General features: G+C 42.8%; 1 protein-coding gene across 2 annotated transcripts in view; it reads left to right on the forward strand.

The window, feature by feature from the left end:
* The window catches only part of LOC111973414 (rab effector MyRIP-like), a 151,802-nt gene that overhangs the window by 4,717 nt on the left and 120,938 nt on the right, over positions 1-26,147 (forward strand). For both annotated transcript variants that reach the window (XM_024000781.2, XM_070446720.1), the window contains exon 2: positions 4,082-4,245. In XM_024000781.2, the coding sequence (XP_023856549.1) occupies positions 4,136-4,245 (110 nt within the window). In that variant the 5' untranslated portion in view covers positions 4,082-4,135. The remainder of the gene's footprint in view (positions 1-4,081; positions 4,246-26,147) is intronic.

A 26,147-nucleotide genomic window follows, 5' to 3' on the forward strand; every position in this document is an offset into this window, starting at 1 on the left:
TGCACTACCAATTTTCAGTGCGGCCCTCCGGATCTCGTTGAAGACAGAACTCGGCCCCCGGGACTAAATTAGTTTTACACCCCTGCTATACATGCAGTAAGGATGTCACTGTGTGTGTGTCATGGTACAGTTTAAATTACTATAGATCTGTGCCTAATATCATTTTCTGTGTGTGCATCCATGTACAGCACATTAGTATTTTCTGTTTGAGCGTGTGGAAATCTGTCCGTGAAAAATAGGGAGTCCTGGAACATCCTTAGCTGAGAGAACATCCTTAGCTGAGAGATACAGGACTTTCATTCTCCTGTCCATCCTCTATCCAACCATTGTCATGTCCTGGTTGCTGCTCTGTTACATATTCCCAATGCCTGTTCTCGCAATACTCGTACAGTAGCCATTTATTTTCTCATTTACTCACTCACAAGGGCAGTGAAGTCAAAGCTGGGCAACAACAAGCGTTGTTTGTTTACATAAAGAGAAAGCATTGGGTAAAACACTATATAATGAAGAGGAGCTTTGCATTGTGGGATCGATAGTGTCTGTGTTGATGACTCAGTCCGAGTTAAGCAGTGGTGATGGATTGGCATAGCTATCTCAGTTAGAGCAGTAGGGTGATGTTGCCCCTAGACACTGATCTGGGCTCAGTCCTGCATTTCCCCCACTAATGGTTCAGGTTAGGATTGGGGAAGGGGAAGCTGATCCTAGATCTGTCCCTAGGGAAAACCTCAATCCGGAGTGGAGGCACTCAAAGGGGCTGTCTGATTCCCTGTGTTTAGTGGACATGAGTCACATGACTTCTCTTATAACTTGTTATTTTCATTCACTAGAGCTTGCAGTGACTCACTTAGTAACGATCCATGCTTTAATGCAACAGTATCTTTTGTGGTGCACAGTACGAGGTAAAAGAGCTATCTATCTTAGCTCTTTGAAATCGATATAGCTAGTTTCTGGGAGTGAACACGTGTCTTGAAGGATAGGCTATAGCCATTTTTGAAAGACAATGAAATTTGTCTTGACAATTTCCAAACACCGCAGCAGGTCAGCACAGTTTGGTATCTGAGGCCTGCATCCCAAATGGCACCCTATATAGTGCACTACTATAATCCACACATCCTGCTGTGCTGCTGCATTCAGGCTGATCCAAGCCTAATTTGTGCTATTTTTTTAGGTTGTGGTATAGTGGGTGTGTTATGGACAGTGTGTGACACAAATGTGGTGACATCTGCCCGGGAGAGGGTGTGTGAACATGCGTGCACGTGTAGTAGGGAATGCTTCATCAATGAAAACAGTCTTGTGGGGAACGTTGGCTGCCACGGAGCCTAAATCTCTGAGTCACCCTGGCGAGCGGATGCAGACACACTGTGTACACGTACACACACACACACACACACACACACACACAGAGGCATAATTGATGCCCTCCACCCCCTGTCCTTGACACGACTATAAAAAGCAGGACTGAATAACTGCCTCCTCCTGTGGGTTTCGGAGTAATGATACATTTTCCCTCCACTAGTCTATACATATGTCTACCCCAAATGGCACCCTATTCCCTAATATAGTGCACTACATTTGACCAAGGCCCTATGGGTACTGGTCAAAAGGAGTGCCATATATAGGGAATAGGGTGCCATTTGGGACGCACACTAGGACTGTACTACCTGCCTACCGCTATGGCCCTCCCCAACGCCTGAGCCAAAGGCAGATACAGTACAATAAATAGCTTGTTCCTCTTTTCCTACCYTACGTCGGAGACAGAGCAATCAACTCCAGGAAGTCCAGCGSCAGAGCCAGGGGTAGGACGGGCGATGGCCTTGTGCTGTGTTCTCCCCTCTCTCTCTCATCACCAGGATCATCTTTATCAGTAGGGACACAGGTATTGGACCACGGGGTGCCTTGAAGCCTCTTGTGTGCAACTGAGGAAAGACTCAAAAGTATTATTAGAATGTGTGTCCAGAAAGCAGTTGTTCCTTAGTCAGGCAGAAATCCAAGGCACGGTATTGCAGCCTTAAGAGTGCGATATACAATAGAATGTGAAATGCTGAAATCCCATCCAGTTATGCCAGGATACTTTCCCCCTGTGGACAGTCAAAGATGGCGGTCTTGAWGTGCTCTCGTGTCTAAGCCAGAGTGGGTGGTCTTGTGAATGGCATCATTATGCATTTTTAAGCTGAACCACAGCAGCTTACTGAGACCCAGCCTGAAAGATTTCTCAGCTTTTTCCCCCCACTGAAGCTGCTGAGAACGTGACACTGTGTGTTTGTGGCCTTATGTGCTCTTCATCTATTGTGTATGTGTGTGTATATATATCATAAGCTGACTGAAAACAGATGTGTTTTCAACGTACAATATGACATTGGAAATTGATTGCCAATTAGATAGTTGCCTTTTGTCATGTCAAAGCTGTCACTTTCCCGGTATGAAACAACTGAATATGACGTCTACCCCTTCCATCCATCCTTGTCAAAAGGATTCTGAGGATGAGGCTAGGTCAATCAGGGAGTGCATAATTCTCTGAGCTTATGATTCACCATTCTCTTTCCATCCCCTCTCATTTCACTCAGTAGGGATGTGCTGCATCCACGCTCATATGCATGTAAGATGCTGTTACTTTATTGTTCACTTACATGGAAATTCATATACACTACAATACAACATAAAACAATACAAAAACACTGGAAATGGAATGTATACTGAGCAAAAATATYAACGCATTTCAACGATTTTACTGAGCGACAGTTCATATAAGGAAATCAGTCAATTGAAATTAAATTAATTAGGCCCTAATCTATGGATTTCTTATGATTGGGCAGGGGTGCAGCCAGGACCAGCCAATCACAATTAGTTTCTCCCCACAAAAGGGCTTTATTACAGTCAAAAATACTCCTCAGTTTCATCAGCTGTCCGGGTGGCTGGTTTCAGATCATCCCGCAGGTGAGGAAGCCGGATGTGGTGGTCCTGGGCTGGTGGGTTACACGTGGTCTACGGTTGTGAGGCCGGTTGGACGTACTGCAGAATTCTCTAAAATGACGTTGGAGGTGGCTTATTCTCTGGTGGACATTCCTGCAGTCAGCATGTCAATGGCATGCTCCCTCAACTTGAGACATCTGTGGCATTGTGTTGTGTGACAAAACCGCACATTTGAGAGTGTCCTTTTTATTGTCCCCAGCACAAGGCGCACCTGTGTAATGATCATGCTATTTAATCGGCTTTTTGATATGCCACACCTGTCAGGTGGATGATTTATCTTGGCAAAGAAGATATGCTCACTACCAAGGATGTAAACAAATTTGTACATAATATTTTTGAGAAATACAGTGCATTCAGAAAGTATTCAGACCCCTTTCACTTTTTCCACATTTTGTTACTTTACAGCCTTATTCTACATTWTTTTTTTTTTTTTCRCTTCATCAATCTACACACAATACCCCATAATGACAAAGCCGAAACAGGTTTTTAGAAATGTTAGCAACTGAAGTATATAATTTACTTGTGTGTTCAGACACTGTACTCAGTACTTTGCTGAAGCACCTTTTGGCAGCGATTACAGCCTCGAGTCTTCTTGGGCATGACGCTACAAGGTTGGCACACCTGTATTTGGGGAGTTTCTCCCATTCTTCTCTGCAGATCCTCTCAAGCTCTGTCAGGTTGGATGGGGAGCGTTGCTGCACAGCTATTTTCAGGTCTCTCCAGAGATGTTTGACTGGGTTCAAGTCCGGGCTCTGGCTGGGCCACTCAAGGCCACTTAATTTGTTTTGAGTTAAAATACATTTGCAAAAATGTCTAAACCTGTTTTCGCTTCGTCATTGTGGGTAGATTGATGAGGGGGAAAATATTTTATACATTTTAGAATAAGGCTGTAACGTAACAAAATGTTGAAAAAGTAAAAGGGGTCTGAATACTTTCCGAATGCATTGTAAGCTTTTTGTACATATGGAATATTTTCTTGGTTCTTTTTATTTCAGCTCATGAAATATGGGACCAACACTTTACATGTTGAGTTTGTTTTTGTTCAGTAGAGATGGTCCATAACTGTGTCTATAAATACTCTCTCCTCTCTCTAAACCCCCCTGCTCCCCAGTGACCCAGTGCCCCCCTGCAGCAGCACCCCGTGGCGGTGGCAAGGCCAGGAGAGATGGGGCGCAAGCTGGACCTGTCGGGCTTGACGGACAATGAGGCAGATCACGTGCTGAAGGTGGTGCAGAGGGACATGAAGCTGAGGAAGAAGGAGGAGGACAGGCTCAGGTGAGATTGGGGGCAGGGAAGGGAAGGGGGGCCACTGCATGAAAAATGGGATTTGCGGTTCTGATATTTGAGGAAGTATACCATGTTTCCCGAAAATGTTTTATTCCTGTGACAATTTACAACTCAAAACACAAATTAAATTACTGAACATTTGGTGCCCCCAGGACTACCTGGTATAAGATTCACCGTACGAAAGTTAATACTCTTCTCCAATGGAGAAGAGTGCTTCTTTTTAGCTGATAGCCATGTTATCCAAGTCTTTCACYTAACTATGTGAGTTTGAGTAAAGATATTGCGGGAAAGATATTTTTGCTGATCCTGCTGGATTTCATGGGGGGCTAAGATGTGACTGTCTCTTCAGCCTAGTCAGACTGTGTGGATGTCAGACACTTAGGGTCTTGAGGTCAGGGTCTAGTCGGGGGTCAGGCCTCAGGGTGCTGCTCTGATGTCATACCCTGCTTCTTCACACATCCCTGAGAGGTAAAGTCTTCTGTCAGATGCGACAGGCCTCCTCCCTCTCCTCCTCCATTGTGCCTCCCTGCCTCTGTCCCTCTCCTCACATTTCAACCCTCTCTTCCCTCTGTATCGCTCTCTCTCTCTCTGTGTGACAAGCTGCAGCTAGGGGATACAGTGTTCTGATGTTGACAGGCTCTTGTGGGAATCGGTCATCCGATTTATAGGCAGATCAGACCGTCTGGTTTGTGATGCATCAGCAAGCCTCTTGTGAGGATGCCTCGAGCCGTTCCGAAATGAGCATACAGATCTATCAAACTGAATATGTAAATACATGTACATTTAAAGGGTTGTCAAGTTTCACTTTTTACAGTGTTATGCTCTCCAGTCCCCACATTTGATCAAGAGCCCAAAGTGTTTTTCCACTGTACCGCAGTAGCTTTTTACACTGCTAGGCCTATCATTGTGTTACAGGACACCACAGTGGTGACCTACCATGGGATGATGTGTATCGACATGAATGCAATCAATTGGTTTGTTTTGTTTTTTACCCGGTGAAGAACTTTTATTATTATTATTATTATTATTATTATTATTACAGAACAGTATTATATCCTGCATTGCCAGACTCTGTATTCTCACATTCATTCAGTTTATAAGGGGAAGGCTGGATCGAGGCTACATTATTATTGACCAGACAGCAGACAGCAGTGGTCTTGAGTCAGCAACACATGATTTAGACCCCTTCTGGGGTTTGTCTAATCAAGACCGGGCTAATGGCTAGCTAGCTTCTCCAGGAATTACTGGGAAATACAATATGTCCTCTCTGCAAAGTCTTTTTCAAATGATCAAAACCAAAGAAACCTTTGAAAAAAAACACTGTCGAGCCATTGGTGTTTCTCCCCGTTAAAAGATGAATAGCTAAATGGATGAATGTCCTTGTAAAAACATGCACATTTTCATTGGGAATTCTGTGGCTCATTAAAGAAATATTCAAGCTTTGTTGAAAGGAACACGAGTTGGAGCACAGTGGTTTAGACCAGTAAAGACCAGTGTAACTATATTAGATATACTAGATGCCCACTGACAACAAATCAAGTTACGTCTTATGTTTTCTTAGTTCGATTTGGTCTGTATTGTTCCTGAAAAGTAATTACGTCTTCCGTTGGTTTTTGATTTCTCTGTGGACTCTCTCTGTTTCATAACAGAATCAACGGTGTGCAATAGTCATTGCTCTTGAGAAATCGATAGTCGCCAGTCGAGGGCTCTCTGAGCAGTGCTGAACACTTGCTCAAATTCGTTCACGTCTATCTCACTCCTGAGGTTGGTTGGAGTGCAGAGGTCCTGTGTTCGAGCCTCGGTGTGAGCCGAATCAGGAGGAAGTGGTACTCGCTAAGCAAGCAACTTTCAACCGTTACATGTGTATGGGCATTAGGAAAAAGCAAAGGCTTTGATTTCTGGTCAAACAGATGAAAAAGGGGTCCTAGAAGACCTCTGGCAGAAAAAGTCTTACGGTATTAGAAATCCATCACAACACAATACAATAATGTTAACATTATTATTTTTTCTTTGGTTTGATAATGTGCATTAGCTTATTAGCTAGCTAGTATTAACATGCGCCTTCTACATCAATAGCAATATTAACGCAGCTAGCTTGCATTGCCAAACAATGCTACTGCCAGCTTCTGGTTTGGCTGAGTGGCTGATGACTTCAAGGTCTTTGCTGTGTGAACACAGCAGAGATTGACTGCCGACACTGCTCAGGGGTGCTAAGTACTGTCGGCAGGCAGTACAATCCTTGACAATCCTACCCGTGTGTCTGAGCTATAAGKAGGATCAATCCCGACTTGACTAGGTTACAACACCAAAAACAAAGCCTGTTGTTCTCCTTTTGATATGAACACAGTCAGAAGGAAAGGACTGTTTTGAACATTACATGAATGAAAAGGAAGCTATTATACCTATGCTAACAGTAGCAGATGGTAGTTTGGTTGTTTCAGGTTGTCGTACTCCCTTCCCCCTGGGGGGCTTTCCCTCCATGCTTGGCTGACTTTTTTGTTTCTTCTGTTTTAAATGACGCCAGCCTGCCGGAGTTATAAAGTGTCCCATGAATCCTTCAGAAGGCGAATTTACAAGTCTCAGCTGGCACTTCAAACGCTCCCTTTTAATTTCCCTAGTGTTTCCTACTAAGAAATATTGAGGAACTTAATTGATAGTACCTTCTGACGCATAAATACTGGCCTGTCCGAAAAATGTAAATAACTAAATGATGTGCGTGTAATCAAACGTGGGTACAATCACAGCTTTTCTGTACGACTCAAGTTCTGCAATGTAAGTGACTTCTTCTTAAAGGTCCAATGCAGCCATTTTTCATCTCAAGATCAAATCGTTTCCGGGTAACAATTAAGTACCTTACTGTGATCGTTTTCACCATTTTAATTGAAAACAGAACAAAAATAGCTCCATAGCAAAGAGCAATTTCTCAAGCAAGTCTGGGAATGGTCTGAGTGGGGGAAACTGAAAACTAGCTGTTATTGGCAGAGGTTTGGAACTCTCTTATTAGTCTAACTATTTTACCTCCGGGTGACATCACCAGGCAGGCCAAAACTCCATCCCACCAAAACAGGCAGAAATTTCATGCGGTCTTTTAAAACAGCTCTTACACTAAATGTGCATTATCATAAGTTTCACAATTACACAGTATTATTCCAACCTCAGTGTGGAAATATATATAAAACACAGGAAGTCACGTTTTCACGGCCTTTAAACATTTAAAGCTATTTTTCTACTACTTTTGCTAAAGCTCGGTTTACTCAGTGATTTGTAATGCCAGTGAGCTAAATTGTTTAGAATGTATTGCATGTCAACATAGTTAAATATTGGCTTGCTTAGTATGTCTTGCTACAGTATATTTATTTAGAATGTACAAGATGATGATGTGATTTTTACCCAATTATTATGTACAGTTACAGTATCTGCTGTCCAACCTCTGGCCTGCTTCCTCCTCTCACTGTAGCCAGCCTGCTGGAGTGTCTCATTACACCAGCACAGGGAATTCAGTCTCAGAGCTCAGCCAGAGAGATGGTTGAAGAAAAGAGAACAAACAGCACTGACTCCCAAGGGACGCAGGGAAAGACAACAGAATGATAAAAATAACAATATCCAACCACCACTCTTTGTTTTTCGAAAGTTTCCCCAGGTCTGTCTGTTCTCTCTGCTTCCACCCACAGCAGCAGTGATTACTCCTGGAGATGGAGGAGATTGATCCATTAAAGGCCTGTTCCTGACTTGATAATGACTTACTCTTCCCATGCTCAGTCAGTCTTTACCTAGCTCACAGACGCTGCTGTTAATGAGCGTTTGACAAGTCTATCTTTACAGCCGTAGGCGAATGTCAAGTCTCTGCATTTTGAACGTCCTGTCTGTAACGCTAGTGGTTTGTGCGACGTAAAAATAGCATGATAATTGAACAATGTCTGGTGGCCAGTTTGCTATTCCTTTGTCCCGTGTAGACCAATGCTCTCTCTCTCTCCTCTCTCTCCTCTCTCCTCTCTCTCTCTCGGGCTCTCAATTCAATAGACTTACATTTCTTACATTGTCAAAGTATACATGGAACAAAAATGGTGGGACCAAGAGCAATAATAGTAGTAGTGGAAATGGGATTACCATTAATAGCAACTACAACAACAATATTAATGAGAATAATAATACATTAAAGCAGTAGTAGTAGACCAGTGTCAATATGACTGAGAAGACACATGACATGGCATGAAAGCCAAAACTAAATGGGAAATATTATTGACATTACCTTACACTTTTCACTGGCTGTCCCTCAGGTTGTGGCAGGAGGACACATTTAGGCTTTTCACCCAATAAATACCCCTAACCCTTTTGTAGTTCCAAATTCTTTGTACTGAATGATAATTTGGGGTAATAAATAGGTCAGAGTATTTGTCACAGTGTAATGGAAAATTCAGCTCTGTCGCTACCTCCCCCTGAGCAGAGTGAGCACAGCCTGTCCTCTCTGGGCAGCCAGGTTTGCCAGTGACAACCGATCTCTATAGCCAGACTGTGCTCACTGAGTCTGTACCTAGTCAGTGTTTTCCTCAGTTTTCTGTGGTCAGATAGTCTGCCACCATGTACTGTCTGTTTAGAGACAAATAGCATTGAAGTTTACTTGCATTTTTTGTGGTGTCTTTCCAATAGGTGATATATATTTTTTGTTGCTTTTATGATTTGGTTGGGCAAGATTTTCTGGGTGATGTCTTGAGGCTCTATGGGGTMGGTTAGGGAACTGAGCCTCAGAACCAGCTGGCTGTGGGGACTCTTCTCTTGTTTCATCTCTTGARMTTGTAYASGTGTGTGATGGAATGTTTTGGGGTCACTTGTTTTTTGATGGCTGTAAAATTGTTCTATTCTGCTCTACATGCGTTATCAATACAGTCTTGCAAAACTCTGCATGCAGTATTTCGATTGGATGTTTGTTCCATTTGGTAAATTCATTATTAGAGMGCGTACCCCGTACTTTGCTGCCATATAAAGCAATTGGTTCTATAACTGGTAGAAAGAGGAGGAAGGGAAGTACTACTAATGTACACAATAGTACATTTTGGTAGACAGAAGGTCTCTGTTTTTGATTAGATATATTTGTCAATGACTTTTAGATTTTTGCAATCGTCAAACCATTTTTTAATATTTTTTGGGGGGTTTGTTCTTATGTTTCTTTAGATTAGCAAAGAAGGCTAATTTGTCAAATATAAAGTTTTAAAAATCCAACGTGTTTTGGCTGCATGGCCTTCGACTCCATGACGAAGGCCATGCAGCCGAAACACGTTGGATTTTTACAACTTTGTTTCTATTGAACATGCCATACAAATAAAGGCATTTTAATTAATTATATGAAGAGTGCCTTCGTCCTCCTTTCTTTTTGATGACCTGGTTCTATAACTGATTGGAAAATTGAGCCAGATTTGAATGTTCCTTGTAATGGCATAGAATGCTCTTCTTGCTTTGTCTCTCAGCTCGTGTCAGCATGTATTGCGCTCGGCCCGCCACAGGAGTCGCTYGGGCGCGATGGMACAAGAACATCCCTGCCGGCCAYACCCTCCCTGATGARGCTGGGCCAATTGTGCGCCGCACCATGGGTCTCCCGGTRGTGGCCCGCTGCGACAGAGCCTGGACTCAAACCCAGAATCTRTAGTGGCACAGCTAACACTGCGATGCAGTGCCTTAGACCACTGCGCCACTKGTTTTTGGTGTGTTCAATAGAACTGTGTSCGAATAGAATTTATATTTGTCATCCTGATTTCCGGTCAGAGCCCAGGTCTGACAGAACCTGCGCAGATGATCTAGATGCTGCTGTAACCTCTCCTTAGTGGGAGACTGTAGCACCAGGTCATCTGRGTACAGCAGACACTTGATTTCAGTGTTGTMTACGGTGATACCAGGTGCTGCCGATTCTTCTAATGTTTTTGCCAATTCATTAATGTAGATGTTAAATAGTGTTGGACTTATTGGGCAGCCCTGTTTCACTCCACTTCCCTGAGAGAAGTCGTCTGTTTGCTTGTTGCCAATTTTAACCGCACATTTGTTTTAAATGTACATTGTTTTTATAACATATGTTTTCCCTCCAATACCACTTTATATTAGTTTATAAAAAAAMACCTTTGTCAAATTTAATCAAATGCRTTGAAGTCTACAAAACACAAGTAGATTTTGACTTTGTTTTGGTTTACTTGTTTTTCAATTAGTGTGGAGGGTGTAAATGTGGTCTGTTGTACGATAATAAAATAAAAAATCCAATCTGGATTCTGCTTAGGACGTTGTGTTCATCAAGGAAATTATATAGTTTGCTATGTATGATACTGCAGAGAATTTTCCCCAAGTTGCTGTTAACACAAATTCCTCTAGTTATTTGGGTCAAATTTGTCTCCATTTTTCTAGATTGMTGTGATCAATCTTTGGTTCCAAATATTGGGGAAAATACCTTCAGTGAGGATACTGTTGAAGAGTTTGAGTACAGTCAATTTGTGAAATGTATATTTGATCATTTCATTTAAAATACCATCAGCACCACAGGACTTTTTGGGTTGGAGAGTGCATAGTTTTCCCAATAATTKTTCTTCTGTAGTTGGGGTATCGACAGGATTCTGATAGTCTTTGACTGCTGATTCAAGAATTTGTCATTTTTCTTATTTATTTATTTGTTTTGGGCTCTTTGTTATAATGCTGTAGAGGTTTGCAAAGTGATTCCTCCACATATCCCCATTTGTGGATAGCCAAGTCCCTCATAATGAGGTTTGTTTAATTTATTCAAATTCTCCCAGAAGTGGTTTAATTCTATGGATTCCTCAATTACATCCAGCTGATTTCTAATGTGTTGTTCCTTTTTTGTTCTTAATGTGTGTTTATATTGCTTCAGTGTTTCCCCATATTGAAGGTGTACATTTTTGTTGTCTGGGTCTCTGTTTTTGATTAGATATATTTGTCAATGACTTTTAGATTTGAAATCATCAAACTATTTTTCATTATCATTTGTTTTTGTTGGTTTGTTCTTATGTTTCTTTAGATTAGCCAAGAAGGCTAATTTGTCAAATATAAAGTTTATTTTCCAAACAGCCAAATTTTCAGCTTCATTGCTGTGGGACAATGTTAAGGCAAAAAATGTGTCCAGGAGAGATTGTATCTTTTGGCTACTAATTGCTTTTTGCTAGATTTCTGTACTGTTTGCACTCTATACGCCTGTTCAGTATGGGGTCAATTTCACACCATATGTATTGAATTCAAAATAAAATAAATTGTGAACATGAAAAATTAAGTTGAACGTAAACATATTTTCGAGGACTGGTGAATGGATGTTGAAAGCAAAATGTATAGAATTGTAAACAAAAATAAGACCTCAAAACCCCAAAACTTGTAAGCAAATAATTTTAAAGCGAGACCAAAACTCTTTGACAAATGATATAAAAAAATAGATGTTAGAAAATGTAACCAAAAACTATTTTTGTATTCATTTTCAAATATATATATATATATATATATATATATATATATATTTAATAATTTGTCAGAGTTTTGCTCTCGCATTACATTTTGCCGACGCTCTTGCCTGCATGTACTACCTTTTGGTTACGCCACTCGTATCTTTGCTTTCGATGTCTGTTTCTTTTCTTTCACCGCCAGTCTTTTCGATTGTGAGTTTTGACAATTTTTCCATGAACGGCGGGGTTTAGAGGGTTTAGAGGGGGGGGGTGCAGCAGGCAGGGCTGGGGAGGCCTGGCTGGTTGAGTTGGGCTCCTCGGCTGGGGCAGGTCATAAAGTGGGGATCTAGCAGCAGCCTGTCCTCTTGTCTTTATATCCTGTAGCTCCTCTCTTAGTGTGGTCAGCTCATTATTACTGCTCTGCCTGTCTTTTTGGAGCTCACCACATTTGTTATATCAGCCAGCTGTCTCTTGAGTCCGTCTCTCTCTTGCTGAACCTCTTTCAGCTGTGTTGCAAGGCTGCTGTCCTGCTCTGTCCGTACCTTGGTTAGGAGCTCCTCTAAGGTGTGGATGTCTGGTGGCTGTTTACACCTTGGTTAGGAGCTCCTCTAAGGTCTGGATGTCTGGTTGCTGTTTTCTCACGCTCTCCCTGAGCAGGACAACCTCCCCCTCCAGTTTGGTGAACTCTTCATTCATGGCAGCCATGGTGGTGAGGAAGGCCTGAGCCTGCTCTGCACAGAGGGGGTTGCTCTCCTCCTGGGGTGTGTCCTCCACTGTGCTGGATGTGCCTTTTTGGGTGGGGATAGTGGGGGTGATGGTGGAGTTTGTCTTGTGGAAGGGCATGTCATTGGTGGTGTCCTCTCTCTCTGCTCTCTCCTGAATGGTCTGAAAGTCTGTTTCAAACAGCCTAATACCCTGACTACACCGCTCGCATTGGAAYATAAATGTAGGAATCTATGTTATTCAATTATTGCACCCACACTGCTCYCGCGCGCCAACAAGCGTCTGCGTTGCCAAGGGCTAAAATAGAAGTCATTCCTATTTCTGATGCAGATCGCGCTGCAAGTCCTGCCTCTCCCATCTCCTCATTGGTTTATAGAAGCAGGTACCCACGTGCCATCTCCTCATAGGTTATACCCATGTCGGTGATTGAAAGACTAAATGTTTTGCCTGTTGTCGTGGTAATACTATGAAAGTGTAGATGCCAATCGCCCTAAATTCAAAGATGAAAAAGCCTGGAAGGAGGAGAGATGACTAAACTATTCGGTTGACCGTTTTATATGTGGATTAATTGTCGGAGTAGAGGACCTTGAGCATTTCATGTAAAATAACAACTCAATGTTTATATCCCAGGACAAATTAGCTAGCAACAGCAAGCTAGCTAAATAGGACAAATTAGTTAGCAAGTGCAAGCTAACTAGCTAAATTGCCATACATGTTTTAATGCTTTTCGACCTGTCCCCAAATGAATGTAATTGGTTCAGAGTTTGTTTTGATAGTTTAACCTGCGTTTGGTGTAGGGGGACAAAATAAATGTATGCATGATAGCACACGATGGCGCACGCGCGCAGCCAGTTTGGGTTCCGTGTGAGGTTACCTTGCACCATGACAGTCCCAGTCTTGTAGAAGTTGATTGTTATCATGGTGCTGTCAGGGTCGTCTGTCTCTTTTGACTTTCAGCTTTCACCCATTACAGATTCCCTCTTTATGGATGGGTAGTGAGAGCAGACTGCTGAGCGCTACGTATTTGGCTGGTCAGTGAGAAAGATGAGATTACTCACATCACCGTTTTTGTAGAGGTCTGTGAAAAGGGTTTCTGACCTCCCCTTTAGAAGGTTCTGTTTAAAAGCTTTCCTCGTTGTCATTTTTGGGCTCTGGAGGGTAGAGAATGGTCTCAGGGGGAGTGGGGTCACGGTGCCTGGGGACTCTGCTACTACTGCTGCTGCTGATCTGTTCTGCTGCACRGTTGCCACGACAACCGGTTTTGTTTGTCTGTTGCTCGCTCTCTAATTTAGCTCAAAAACCAGCAAAAAGAGTGAAAATTCTCCACACATAAAAACAGAACATTAAAGTTAGAGTCCGTTCTCTTTTTTTGGGTTTACTCACTCAGTTTGGTCGTTTGATGTAGTTGTATCAACTCCGCTTGCTAGATTTGTTCTAGCTACAGTTTTCTGGCTAGCTTGTTAGCCAGCTGGCTAGATTTTTGTTGTGTAGCTAGCTAGCGAGAGTTAAAACTTGAGAGTTAAAACTTCATAATTTGGGGCGCAAAGTTACTTTTTTTCTATTCTGATTTGAATAGAGTTCTTGTTCATCAATTGTCTTTATTTTTAGATTCGAGTGCTTTTCTCATTCTAAAAACATAAATACATCAGGAGTTCAAGTTGAGCATGTCTGTAGCTCTCTGTCAGTCTCACTTTCTCTTTCTCTCTCCAGGTCTTTCTCTCTCAGTCTCTCTCTCCCGGTCTTTCTGTATCTGTCTCTGGATGTGCTGGCTCAAGCATGTTCTCTCCCCCCTCCCATGTAGATAACAAATCTTGAGCTGATTACTGAACGGTGTAGGTTTTATGGCGGWGATTTTAATTGGTCAACCTTTGGAAATGAAGTGGTGATAAAATTAAAGTGTCAAGGCCAAACAAGTACAAGGCTGTTTAGTCGCATGTAGAGAGATAATGAGTCGTTAGATATCTTGGAATGTGTCATTTCTGTTGTATTGTAGGACTCATTTCATAAAATAGGGAATGCTGTGTAAAATTAATGCTGGTGTTGTAATTGCTAAGGCGTAGTYATTTTGTGTGACTAGAATCAGAATAACTTACTATCCAAGTACATTTACATATACAGTGCGTTCGGAAAGTATTCAGGGCCCTTGACTTTTTTCACATTTTGTTACGTTATATCCTTATTCTAAAATGGATTAAATAAATAAAAAATCCTCATCAATCTACCCACAATACCCCATAATGAAGTAAAAACAGGTTTTTAGAAATGTTTGCAATTGAAATAAACTGAAATACCRGATTTAAATAAGTATTTAGACCCTTTGCTATGAGACTCGAAATTGAGCACCGGTGCATCCTTTTTCCATTTATCATCCATGAGATGCTTCAACAACTTGATTGGAGCCCACCTGTGGTAAATTCAATTGATTGGACATGATTTGGAAAGGCACACACCTGTCTATATAAGGTCCCACAGCTGACAGTGTATGTCAGAGCAAAAACCTAGCCATGTGGTCGAAMAAATTTTCCATATAGCTCCGAGACAGGATTGTGTTGAGGRACATATCTGGGGAAGGMTACCAAAACATTTCTCCAGCATTGAAGGTTCCCAAGAACACAGGTTCCTCCATCAATCTTAAATGGAAGAAGTTTGGAGCCACCAAGACTCTTCCTAGAGTTGGCCAAACTGCGCAATCGGGGGAGAAGGGCCTTGGTCAGGGAGGTGACCAAGAGCCCGATGGTSACTCTGACAGAGCTTTAGAGTTTCTCTGTGGAGATGGGAGAATCTTCAAGAAGGACAACCATCTCTGCAGCACTCCACCAATCAGGCCTTTATGGTAGAGTGGCCAGACGGAAGCCACTCTTCAGCAAAAGGCACATGACGGCCCGCTTGGAGTTTGCCAAAAGGCACCTAAATACTCTGACCATGAGAAACAAGATTCTCTGGTCTGATGAAACCAAGATTGAACTCTTTGGCCTGAATTCCAAGCGTCACGTCTGGAGGAAACCTGGCACCATCCCTATTGTGAAGCATAGTGGCAGCATCATGCTGTTAGGATGTTTTTCAGCGGCAGGGACTGGGAGACCAGTCAGGATTGAGGCAAAGATGAACGGAGCAAAATACAGAGTGATCTTTGATGAAAACCTGCTCCAYAGCGCCAAGGACTGGAGTGTAGGTTCACCTTCCAACAGGGCAACGACCCTAAGCACACAGCCAAGACAACGCAGGAGTGGCTTCGGGACAAGTCTCTGAATGTCCTTGAGTGGCCAAGCCAAAGGCTAAACTTGAACCCAATCAACCATCTCTGGAGATACCTGAAAATAGCTGTGCAGCAACTCTCCCCATCCAACCTGACAGAGCTTGAGAGCATCTGCAGGGAAACATGGGAGAAACTCCCCAAATACAGTTAATGGAACAACATCCACACCTAGCCGACAGTGACACATGTTCACCTGAAGACAATATCTGCACAGGGGCTTTCTGCTTTTAAATTAATATCTGATTGACAGAATAGTAATTTAGGACAAATAATTGAGTATTTTTCATTACTCCCTCCCCCTTTCCCATCCTCTCTCATAGACAAAGTTCAGCCTTTGGTTTGTATTGCCTGCTTTCAGAGAGAGTGCAGTGAATAAATGAGTCCCTCTTTTACAGGACAGTCAGGTACACGGAGAGATAAAAGGATAAAGAAAGGAGGAAACAGAGGTTAGGACCACAGTCTGACAGCAAAACAGAAAAGCAGCCTTCTCAGCCTGTCGCGGTGTCTGTCTGTTGACAAGGCCTTGCCCTCTAGATGTGACACCTGAGCCCGTCTGTGATAACAGCCTGTAACCTACATTTAACTGGGGAACCAGATAGAGTCGAGACACACTCCGATACCTAGGGTTTATTTATTTTGTTGACTCCACTATCCTTATATAGGCTACTGTATTTTTTCCCCAAATTTAAGTTGTATGTCATACGTTTTGTTTTCTGATTACGCAAAACATCAAACTGCTTCTCACAGCACTGGGAAATTAGAATTGGACAAATAGGTTTCCTCATCCTATTTTCCCACTATCGGACACTAGTTTAAATGAAATAAATATGGTGCTTTAGAGTAGAGGTCTATTGAGTACACTGATCCTACTCACACAGAACTACCCTACGCCTTGAACTCTATCTCCTCCTCTCTCTCCAGATGAAATCTTGCAGCAAGTGAGGTCCGGCCGCCCGACAACCTGCCCGCTCAACCCTATCCCCTCCTCCCTTCTCTAGACCATCTCAGGAGACCTTCTCCCATTCCTCACTTCACTCATCATCTCATCCCTGACCCTCTGACTTCAAAATGTCCCCAGTTGCTCCCCTCCTCAAGAAAACAACACTCAACTCCTCTGATGTTAAAAACTACAGACCAGTATCCCTTCTTTCAATTATTTCCAAAACACTTGAGCGTGRTGTCTCTGACCAACTCTCTATCACTCTCAGAACGATCTTCTTGACCCTAAGCAGTCAGGCTTAACGACGGCTCACTCACCCGAGACTGCTCTTTTCTGTGTCATGGAGGCTCTCCACTGCCAAAGCTGACACTCTCCTCTGTTCTAATCCTCCTAGATCTGTCCGCTGCGTTCAACACCGTGAACCATCATATCCTCCTCTCTACCCTCTCAGGGCTGGGTGTCTCCGGCTCTGCACACTATTGGATTGCGTCCTACCTGGCAGGCAGCTCCTACCAAGTGACGTGGAGAGTGTGTTTGTGGACAGTGTGTCTGCACCACATACTCTCACTACTGGTGTCCCCCAGGGCTCGGTTCTAGGCCCTCTTCCCTTTCACCAAGTCACTCGGCTCGGTCATATCCTCACATGGTCTCTCCTATCATTGCTATGCGGATGACACTCAATTACTTTTCTCCTTCCCCCTTCTGACACCCAGGTGGCGACACGCATCTCTGCGTGCCGGGCAGATATCTCAGCTTGGATGTCAGCCCACCACCTCAAGCTCAACCTCGACAAGACTGAGCTGTTCTTCCTCCCGGGGAAGGCCTGCCCGCACCAAGCCCTCTCCATCACGGTTGACAACTCCATGGTGTCCCCCTCCCAGAGTGCAAAGAACCTTGACGTGACCCTGGACAACACCTTGTCATTCTCTGCAAACTTCAAAGCAGGTTCATGCTCTACCACATACGTAGAGTACGACCTTACCTCACACAGGAAGCGGCACAGGTCCCATTTCAGGTACTTGTTATCTCCCATRTGGACAACTGCAACTTATCCAGAAAGCTGCATCCCGCCTGGTGTTTCTCACACTCCAGTCGAAGCTCGCAGCCATAACAAGACCATGGTACTTGCCTGTGGAGCATCAAGAGAAAGTGCCCCTCCCTACAGTACTTTCAGGCTATGCTCAAACCCTACATACCAACCCGAGCACTCTGTTCTGCCACCTCTGGTCTCTTGGCCCTTTTGAGAACGAACACTTGCACTTGACTTATTTCCCCCCTTACTAGCTCTGATTTTGATAATTATTGAGGAAAATGTTTCTCACGATGACTGTGATATGTGGTTGACCCACCTAGATATTTTAAGATGAACGCACTAACTGAAGGTTGCTCTGGATAAGAGCGTCCGCTAAAATMACTCAAATGTAAATATGGCCCAAAGAGAGAGGGGACGTTAGGGCCCAAAAGACTGTTTTAGCATGGGCAGCGCCATTTGAGGACTTTCCCCATTTCGAAGTATTCAACTGGGTGGGACTTCCTATGGGTTAAGGAAGGATCACATAATTCCATCCAGGTCATCAGGAGGGATCAGCCAATGAATTATACTCATGAGAAAACATTCCATAATTGCAGGTGGCAGTAAATTGTCAACCTTAGCGTTATACATGTTCAAACACACTATAGGTGGCAGAATGCAACTAGTAGAAGAAGAAAATGATTATTCTTCAATGGTGCTGCCCATGCTCATATACAATGTTGCAACCTCTAACTACTATATATATATATACACACACACACACACAATGTGGACATCCCTTCAAATGAGTGGATTCGGCTATTTCAGCCACACCCGTTTCTGACTGGTGTATAAAATCAAGCACACAGCCATGCAATCTCCATAGACAGACATTGGCAGTAGAATGGCCTTACTGAAGAGCTCAGTGACTTTCAACGTGGCACCGTCATAGGATGCCACCTTTCCAACAAGTCAGTTCGTCAAATTTCTGCAATGCTAAAGCTTCCCAGAATCAACTGTAAGTTCTGTTATTGTGAAGTGGAAACGTCTAGGAGCAACAACAGCTCAGCCGTGAAGTGGTAGGCCACACAAGCTCACAGAACGGGACCGCCGAGTGCTGAAGCGCGTAGCGCATAAAAATCGTCCTCTGTTGTAACACTCACTACCGAGTTCCAAATTGCCTCTGGAAGCAACGTCAGCACAATAACTGTTTATCGGAAGCTTCATGAAATGGGTTTCCATGGCCGAGCAGCTGCACACAAGCCTAAGATCACCATGCGCAATGCAGGTTGGAGTGTGTGTCGTGCTGACCGTGTGTGTGTGTTTTGTTTCTGTGTGTGCTAGCCTGTTAGTGGCAGTGAGGTGATACCTCTGGGTGTCAGTGGAGAACAGCAAATCATGCCAGGCTGATGGGTGGGATTTTCCCAGAGCGCCTATAGGGCTTTGGTCAAAAGTAGGGCACATTGCGGCTTAACATTAAGGTGTTTCCAGTTGACTGGAGAGATATGTAACCTTGCTCGCTCGGGTMTATGTAGCTTAAACCTTTTCGGAAGAGCTGACACTGCCCCCCTCCTATCCTCCAGGTCACATTGGAAAGGTAATCATCATCCCTTTGCTTTTTAGCCAGGCTCAGCTGGGTCCAAATGAAAGGGAGCAATACAGCCTGTATCCGAAATGGCACCCTATTCGCTATATAGTGCATTACTTTTGACCACAGCCCTATGGAGCCCTAGTGCGCTAGATTGGGAAAAGGGTTCCGTTTGGGATGCATACATACTGTAGTTGATAAGCCCTTGCTCATCCTTGCTCGTCATCGCAGAAAGATGCAGTATACGAGATATGATATTGTCTTTTTCCAAGACATGCTCTGAGGCTATTCTGAGGCTATCAAGACTTGGAACAGACTGAGTACAAAAGTTGAGTGTTTTATTTTGATCATGTCACAAGGAACAGGCTGACCGCTGCTGGAATTACTTTTTTTCCACTGGCCAAATGTCAAGCAGCGGCTCTCTTCGGCTCTGTTCACAGGGCTCCTCAGCGCAAGATATGCTTTGTCATTATAGTGTTTTTCTTTCTCGTTCTTGTTCCATCTCTCCTTTCTCTCTCTCCCCCTCTCGACTCAATTTTCTTCTATTTCTGTATTTTTTTTTCTATTTCTCGCTCTCAATTTCAATTTAAGGGGCTTTGTTGGCATGGGAAACATCTGTTTACATTGCCAAAGCAAGTGAAATGGATAATACACAAAAGTGAACTAAACAATACAAAATGTACAGTAACCATTACACTCACAAAAGTTCCAAAAGAATAAAGATATTTCAAATGTCGTTGTCTATATACAGGGATGTAATAGTGTACAAAAGGGTAAACAAATAAATATGAATATAGGTTGTATTTACGATGGTGTTTGTTCTTCACTGGTTGCCCTTTTCTTGTGGCAACGAGTCACACATCTTGCTGCTGTGATTGCACACTGTGGTATTTCACCCAATAGATATGGGAGTTTTTCAAAATTGGTTTTGTTTTCAAATTCTTTGTGGGTCTGTATAATCTGAGGGAGATATGTGTCTCTCTGTGACTCACCACCTGGATTCGGTCTTATGTAGCCACATTTTAAATGTTTTTATTTTTTACTTTGGTAAAAAGTAGAGACCCAGAGCTACAAAATGTTATATCATACACTGCATTTTTGAGGAACAATGGGAAAGTAATTATTATTTTAAAGTAGATAAACATGTAAACTCACAAATTTACTGGAGCACTCCCCTTTGTCTACGCCCATTCAGCATTGTCCACACCCTCTTAAGCCTTAGCCCCACCCATTTCTTTAAGGATTCACATGTGAGGTCATGTGCTAAACAGTGAGTAGTGTCGTAAAGATTAAGACTAAAAGTGGTAGTAGTATACATTAAGGTTAATAAAGTGTCCAGATAAAAATATTAGATGACGCTTACCCAGAAAAACTTGTCTAAATTGATGGGTCATGTGAAAGAATTGCTATAACCCCCAGCCACATCCAGTGGTGGGAAAAACGACTACATTGTCATACTTGAGTAAATGTAAAGATACCTTAATAGAAAGTGACTAAAGTAAGTCACCCAGTAAAATACTACTTAAAGTCTTGGTTTTAAAAATACTTAAGGATCAAAAGAAATTGGAATTGCTAAAATGTACTTACSTATCAAAAGTAAAAGTATAAATCATTTCAAATTTTATATAAAACCAGATTGCCCAATTTTATGTATTTATTTATTTTATTGACGGATAGCCAGGGGAACACTCCAACACTCAGACATAATTTACAAGACGAAGCGTTTGTGTTTAGTGAATCTGCCAGATCAAATGCTCTTGATGTGTGAATTTGACAATGTTCCTGTCAAAATGTAACGAGTACTTTTGGGTGTCAGGGAAAATGTATGGATTAAAAAGTACATCATTTTCTTTTGGAATGTAGTGAAGTAAAAGTTGCCAAAAATATAAATAGTAATGTACAAATACAATTGAAGTCGGAAGTTTACATACACTTAGGTTGGAGTCATTAAAACTCGCTTTTCAACCACCCCACAAATGTCTTGTTAACAAACTATAGTTTTGGCACGTCAGTTAGGACATCTACTTTGTGCATGACACAAGTCATTTTTCCAACAATTGTTTACAGACAGATTATTTCACTTATAATTCACTGTATTACYATTCCAGTGGGTCAGAAGTTTACATACACTAAGTTGACTGTGCCTTTAAACAGCTTGGAAAATTCCAGAAAATGATGTCATGGCTTTAGAAGCTTCTGATAGGCTAATTGACATAATTTGAGTCAATTGGAGGTGTACCTGTGGATGTATTTCAAGGCCTACCTTCAAACTCAGTTCCTCTTTGCTTGACATCATGAGAAAATCTAAAGAAATTAGCCAAGACCTAAAAAAAAAACATTGTAGACCTCCACAAGTCTGGTTCATCCTTGGGAGCAATTTTCAAATGCCTGAAGGTACCACGTTCATCTGTACAAACAATAGTACGCAACTATAAACACCATGGGACCACGCAGCCGTCATACCGCTCAGGAAGGAGATGCGTTCTGTCTCCTAGAGATAAACGTACTTTGGTGCGAAAAGAGCAATTCAATCCCAGAACAACAGCAAAGGACCTTGTGAAGATGCTGGCAGAAACGGGTACAAAAGTATGTACATCCACAGTAAAATGAGTCCTATATCGACATAACCTGAAAGGCCGCTCAGCAAGGAAGAAGCCACTGCTCCAAAACCGCCATTAAAAAAAGCCAGACTACGGTTTGCAACTGCACATGGGGACAAAGATCGTACTTTTTGGAGAAATGTCCTCTGGTCTGATGAAACAAAAATAGAACTGTTTGGCCATAATGACCATCGTTATGTTTGGAGGAACAAGGGGGAGGCTTGCAAGCCGAAGAGCACCATCCCAACAATTAAGCACGGGGGTGGCAGCATCATGTTGTGGGTGTGCTTTGCTGCAGGAGGGACTGGTGCACTTCACAAAATAGATAACATCATGAGCATGGAAAATTATGTGGCTATATTGAAGCAACATCTCAAGACATCAGTCAGGAAGTTCAAGCTTGGTCGCAAATGGGTCTTCCAAATGGACAATGACCCCAAGCATACTTCCAAAGTTGTGGCAAAATGGCTTAAGGATGACAACAGTCATGGTATTGGAGTGGCCATCACAAAGCCCTGACCTCAACCCTATAGAACATGTGTGGGTGCGAGCAAGGAGGCCTACAAACCTGACTAATGGGCCAAAATTCACCCAACTTATTGTGGGAAGCTTGTGAAGGGGGACTCAAAACGTTTGACTCAAGTTAAATAATTTAAAGGCAATGCTACCAAATACTAACTGAGTGTATGTAAACTTCTGACCCACTGGGAATGTGATGAAAGAAATAAAAGCTGAAAGAAATAATGTAAACGTCCGACTTCAACTGTATGTACTTTTTTTGTGTGTATATCTATCCATCTATGTCCTTAGTCAGTATAAAGGAGGAAATGTTGCTTACTTGAGCAAAATCAAAGCTGTGACGCATCCTTAAATGCATTGCTGGTTCACTAMGGGCCCCCAGAGATAACTGCAGGTCTTGACAGGTGGTCTTGCAGACAGCAACCATCTTCTGGTGGACAGACCGCTCACTCTGAACAAGCAGGAGATGCTGCTCTTGCTTCTTCAGCTTGGCTGACTTAACAGCTTCTGGCAGATTGGCAGATCTGAAGACCTGATAGTTGTTCCTCTGGCACTATCAGCACAGGTCTGTCCTGGGCTTAGTGTTTGAAATGTGGGGTAGCAATTTTTTCCACAGATTCCTGAAGGGAGACAGCCCAACTGCACGTACCTCTGGGGAAAAAACAGAAATAATGTGAGACCAATTAAAGTAGTGGCAATCATGTTGGAGGTCAATTAAATAATTAAAATGTGTTTATGCTTTACATGCCAAGTGTTACATTTACATTTAAGTCATTTAGCAGACGCTCTTATCCAGAGCGACTTACAAATTGGTGCATTCACCTTATGATATCCAGTGTTGTCATCGATTCCTTGTAGAGACGCCACACTGCTGCTTTTGTCACATGGGACGGCAGCAGCTTTCCACCAAAGTGTTTGTGTCCTGGGTGGCGTCCTGGTAATACTATTGCTTTGTCCTSTGCGTAGTTGTTGAAGTTCACCACTTGCTGCAAGCCCTCATGCTTCCGGCTTGGGCCGGCTCACTTTTTGATGGGAGTCATTAGACCATTCTCCTTGTATGACTGGTGGAGGAGAGTCAGGCGTGTTCTACTGATGCTGGAAGACAAATTCCAGATACAAATATTTTAGCATTATTATTCAATGGATGTGAAATGACATTCTGAGAACACCACTACACACAGTTCATACACGTAATGTTAGCTAGCTAGCCAGCCATCTAACGTCAGCTGGCTAGCTAACAGCAAGCTTTAACTAGCAATACAAACCGATTGTCGTAGCTAGCTAAAGTTAACCAAATAGGTTCAATGTTAGCTAACATTAGACTATAACTAGCAATGCGAAATGGCATTCTGAGAACATCACTAACGTTACACACGCTAAGTTAATGTTAGCTAGGATGCCAGCCATCTAACCTCTGCTAACGTTAGCTAGCTAAATGCAAACTTTAACTTGGCCTTTTGTTTAGAAATGTAACGRTAGCTAGCTAGCTAAACAAATTAACTAAATTCCTAATCCATAGAGTAACGTTACTAGCAATACAAACCGATTTGTCATAGCTAGCTAAACCAAATAGGTTCAATGTTAGCTAGCCAGCCAGCCATCAAACTCCAGCTGGCTAGCTAACAGCAAGCTTTAACTTGCAATGAAAACATTTTTCTGAGAAAATTAGAAACGTATAATATCTGAAACTGTAGCTAGATTCTTACCCGCATACATGGATGAAAGCTTCACGGCAGACTGAAACCCCTTTTTTATGAAATGTTCAGAGTTCGAGAGAGTCGGCATGGCACGATCGTCCTACAGAAAGTAATGTAAACTCACCCCATTCCGTACAAATGTGCGCAACCGCAACATTCAAACGAGGCTACAAAGAAAACTAATGGGACTGTAGCGACTGTGTTGATTTCAAAATCGGGGGTGTGAACTAGGTTTCTATTCAAGCGTTGATCGACATGGTAATGGCTCTATAGTATTGAAGAAAACAACAGACCCTCCGTTACATCGTGACGTGTCATGCCGTAACGTACAGCACGCATAAAGCAGCTATTTCTGTCTTACAATCTCTCTCCACCAGGTGTAGCACTTCTCTCATCCTTTAACAAGAAATGGACAGTGACGGGGGTAAGGGGGGATTTTTCGTCATCATTGCATGCGATCATCATTCTCAAAGCCGCTGTTTACTTCTAAGATCACTTTAGCACCGCCCTAAAGACCCGATTCGAATTTGACAAACCTTCAAATAGGTATGTAATGACACATTCTATAAACTCTTTTATAGTGTTTTATTTACGTTTTAGAGGCGATAAGGTGATAAGTTGGACAGATCGAGTGAAAAAAAGCGGTTTTCCTACACAACATCTCTCCTTCTGACTATCACGCATTAGTTTCGTTTCCCCACCCGCCATTTTTAAAAAGACCCGACGGGGTTCATTGCCTTCTTGAATCATGCAGAAATGGGCAGCGTGGGGGTCATGTAATTGATTCTGTTGGAAAGGGGAGAAATTGTACTTTACAATGGTATTGACATTACAGTTGATCTGGAAGTATTACGTTTTTGGGGCGCTAAAATAAGGTCAATTGTACGGACCAAGGCGATGTACAAAAGTGAGTGAGTTTACGTTAGTCCATCACAACTTTTTCCCACTGACCTTTGTCGATAGCGCCTTATAAATTCAGGGCATTGTTATTGAGAGCAGTAGCAACATATTTGCACTTCTCCATGGCTAATGTTATATCTTTAAAAAAAACTGCAGTAGAAAGGATTATCTATGCATAACGAGCAGCTCATTTTATAGACAAGATGCTACACTGCAGACCAATCCAAACTCATGTCTTGGCATGTCCAGCCCACTCATTATCTCAGCCAATCATGGCTAGCGGGAAGGTTGTCTTTTTCTGTTGCTAAACCAACTAGGCTCGTAATTTAACAATTTTATTTGTATTTACAGATGGCATACGTTTGTTATTAAGCCACATAAAAGTTCACATGTTTGAGAAGGCGTTTCTGCCAAAAAACACATTTTGATTTAAAAAAATGTTACGTTCAAACGGCTCTCCTGTGAAGTTGTGACTTGCGACATAAGCCTCGTTTCCTGAATCGGGTCACATATGGTCATACATTTGGCAGGAGGTTAGGAAGTGCAGCTCAGTTTCCACCTCATTTTGTGGGTAGTGTGTACATAGCCTGTCTTCTCTTGAGAGCCAGGTCTGCCTTCGGTGACCTTTCTCAATAGTAAGCCTATGCTCACTGAGTCTGTACATTAGTCAAAGATTTCCTTCATTTTGGGTCAGTCACAGTGGTCAGGTATTTTTATATTTTTTTCCCCTCCCAATTTTGTGGAATCCAATTGGTAGTTATTCTTGTCGCTGCAACTCCCGTACGGACTCGGGAGAGGCGAAGGTCGAGAGCCGCGCGTCCTCCAAAACACAACCCAACCAAGCCGCACTGCTTGTTGACACAATGCCCACTTAACCCGGAAGCAAGCCGCACCAATGTGTCGGAGGAAATGCCGTACTCCCGGCGACTGTGTCAGCGTGAACTGCGACTGGCCCGCCACAGGAGTCGCTAGTGCGCGATGGGACAAGGACATCCCTGCCGGCCAAACCTTCCCCTAACCCGGATGATGCTGGGCCAATTGTGCGCTGCCCCATAGGTCTCCCGGTCGCGGCCGGCTGCGACAGAGCCTGGACTCGAACCCAGAATCTCTAGGGTGGTCAGGTATTCTGCCACTATACTCTCTGTTTAGGGCCAAATAGCATTCTAGTTTGCTCCTTTTTTTGTAATTCTTTCCAATGTGTCAAGTAATTATCTTTTTGTTTTCTCATGATTTG

The sequence above is a fragment of the Salvelinus sp. IW2-2015 genome, linkage group LG14 (genome assembly GCF_002910315.2).
Source record: "Salvelinus sp. IW2-2015 linkage group LG14, ASM291031v2, whole genome shotgun sequence".
Classification (NCBI taxonomy): domain Eukaryota; kingdom Metazoa; phylum Chordata; class Actinopteri; order Salmoniformes; family Salmonidae; genus Salvelinus; species Salvelinus sp. IW2-2015.